Source organism: Melospiza georgiana, chromosome 11, assembly GCF_028018845.1.
Source record: "Melospiza georgiana isolate bMelGeo1 chromosome 11, bMelGeo1.pri, whole genome shotgun sequence".
In the NCBI taxonomy this organism is placed as follows: Eukaryota; Metazoa; Chordata; class Aves; order Passeriformes; family Passerellidae; genus Melospiza; species Melospiza georgiana.
In genome coordinates, this window is record NC_080440.1 from 15,286,296 (window position 1) to 15,288,862 (window position 2,567).

The 2,567-nt window shown below is 53.2% G+C and overlaps 1 protein-coding gene across 1 annotated transcript; it reads left to right on the plus strand.

Moving 5' to 3' along the window:
* Window positions 1–203: 203 nt before the first annotated feature.
* LOC131088190 (ubiquinol-cytochrome-c reductase complex assembly factor 5) lies at window positions 204–2,064 on the plus strand. The gene is made up of 3 exons (XM_058032039.1): window positions 204–242; window positions 466–643; window positions 1,734–2,064. The coding sequence occupies exons 2-3, from the start codon at window positions 493–495 to the stop codon at window positions 1,808–1,810; spliced, it is 228 nt and encodes a 75-aa protein (XP_057888022.1). The 5' UTR covers window positions 204–242; window positions 466–492; the 3' UTR covers window positions 1,811–2,064.
* Window positions 2,065–2,567: the final 503 nt, after the last annotated feature.

Genomic DNA, 2,567 nt, shown 5'->3' on the forward strand with positions numbered 1-2,567 from the left:
CTCCGCTGCTCTCCCGGCCCGCGGCGGCACCGGCGGGCGGACAATCCCCGGGGCTCGGGGCCCGCTCCGCCCACAGGGGCCGGGCCGGGCTCGGGGGCGGGGCCGGCGCCTCACGGCTCCCTCACGCCAGGCCCCGCCCCCGCCCCGCCCCGGCCAATCAGACGAGGCCCTGCAGGGGGAGGTCACGTGGCGCTCGGCGCGTCCTTCCGTCCGGCCGCGCGTGCGGGGCCCTCGCGCGGGAGGTGAGCGGCGCGGGGTCGCGCGCGGCGGGCGCGGCCCTGATTGGCTGCGCGTTCCCGCCTCAGGGCAGGGGGCGGCGGGGCCGCCATGGCCGAGGGGGCTCGGCCGGGCCGGGGCCGCTCCTCGCCCGCCACCGGCTGCAGCCACGGTGTGACGGCGGCCACGCTGTGACTGCGGCACGGCCCGTTCCGCCTCTCACACGCCCTCCTCTGTTCTCTCCTGCAGCCGCGAAGGGCGAAGTGCCGCCCGGCCATGGTGGCCAGCGAGAGGCTGAAGCGCCTCTTGAGGCTGGTGCCCGGGGAGCGGCGCTTTGGCTTTTACAGGTTCCTGCCCTTCTTCTTTGTGCTCGGCGGAGCCATGGAGTGGTTCATGATCAACGTCCGCATCGGCAAAGAGACCTTCTGTGAGTGCGGGGCCCAACAGCAGCGCGGGCTCGGCGGGGCCCGGCCCGGAGCGCTCCGGCCGCTCCTGGGCAGACACCGCTCCTGCGCGGGCAGCATGGGGCAGTGCGGGCTCTGCCTCCCCAGCAGAAACAAACAAAAATCCTGGGTTTAGATACTGATAAAATTGAAAGAGGATACATTTAGATTGGATATTAGGGGGAAAATTCTTTCCTCTCAGGATTGCGAGGTTCTGTCACAGATTGCCCAGAGAAGCTGTGGCTGCCCCACCCCTGGAAGTGTCCAAGGCCAGGTTGGATGGGGCTTGGAGAAAACTGATCTAGCAGAAAGTGTCCCTGTCCATGGCAGAGGGATAACCTTTAAGGCCCCTCTCAACTCAAACCATTCTGCAATGGTTGAAAAAGACTCCTGAGGTTTGCCAGCGTTTAAGCAGAGGTGTGGCATTATGTGACTTCTACAATTTAAAAAATAAGAATGAAAACAGCTCAAGAGAACTTGGCTAATGGCATTTAGTTTGTGTAAGTTAAAGCATTTATTTCTAATGTGACATTCCTCCCCTTAATAAACCCTGCTAGAAATTTTTGTGTACTTCACTGAAGGGATCAGCTCAACTGTATGTGGTATTGGGGAGCAGGGAGGCAGGAAAAATGACTGGGAAGACCATGGAGGTGGGAATATTCCTGTGTTTTGTTGATATAAAAAAGACTAAAATACTGAAGTCAGGCTGGAAGCCCTCAGGCATTGACTTTATGCCTATAATTTAATTTCCCTTCAGCTAGTTAGGGCTTTTGTGATTTTAATTACCCTCGTGGGAAAGTAGACAAGAAACAACTGTTTCACATTGGAAACTTAGTTTTCCTAGAAAAATATTTCATTGGGACTGATGGGAAGAACTTTAGCCTATATGGGAGAGAACCTGAGCTATTTTAAGTGGCAATAAGGATTTCTGTTGGCTTGAATTTCCAGTTGCTTGTCAGTCAGCATCTGCAAGAGAAGTCTGGATTGAAAAGTGTAAAAAGAGATGACAGGATTCATGTATTTAACATCAGCTTGCACTGGGGAAATTCTAACATCAAAAATCTTTTTCTGCAGATGATGTTTACCGTAGGAAACAATCTGAAAGACAGTATGAGGAAAGGATGGAGAAAGGGGAATTTTCAGAAAGCTGAAACTCTTCAAGGGGGAGCTCCTGAGTGCTTCAACTGTACAAGTGCCAAAGCCACAGCACTGCCACGTTGAAGGTGGGGGAAGATGTTGGCTCTGCAAGATGAAATGTGATCCACACGTGTAATACACTCAGATGGTTCTTCCATATCTGTAATATTTGTATTTAAATGAAGTGAAAATTTCATTGTATTTGGGCCTTTGCCCCTAATTTAATGCTTGCTTAGTGCTTTTAAATAAAGTAAACTGAGTAAACAGTCTGGCTGTTGCTTTTGTTTCCTTGGTGAGACACCCCCCTTGTGACAAGACCAGTGGGAAAGAAACATTACAGGGTGCATCCATCTCAGCATAATGGAAATAGTAACTTTGAGTTAGTTTCTTTTGTACTTACAGGAGCTGCTCTGGCAGCTGACTTGTTTTCTTTGCAGTGTGGTACAATTGTAACTGGATAAAGAGCAGAGATTTGCTGCTCAGTGTTTGCTCAGCCCACAGTGTGTGGAGAGTGAGCTGTGTGCTGGGGCTGTGCTGCCCAGGTCTGACAGGGAGCACAGCAATGTGCAGTGTCAGTCCTGGCACCCCTGAGGGGTGGGAATCCTGTCCCCAGGGCAGGAGAACAGGGTGGCTGCTGTGTCCCAGCAGGGTTTGCTCCTTGCACAGGGACACCAGAGCGCTGTGGGGTCAGTGACTGGTACAGTGTAATCTTTGGGGATCCTGCTTTGATACAATTGTTTAATTTCTGAGGGTAGTCTGAAGGTGCAACAA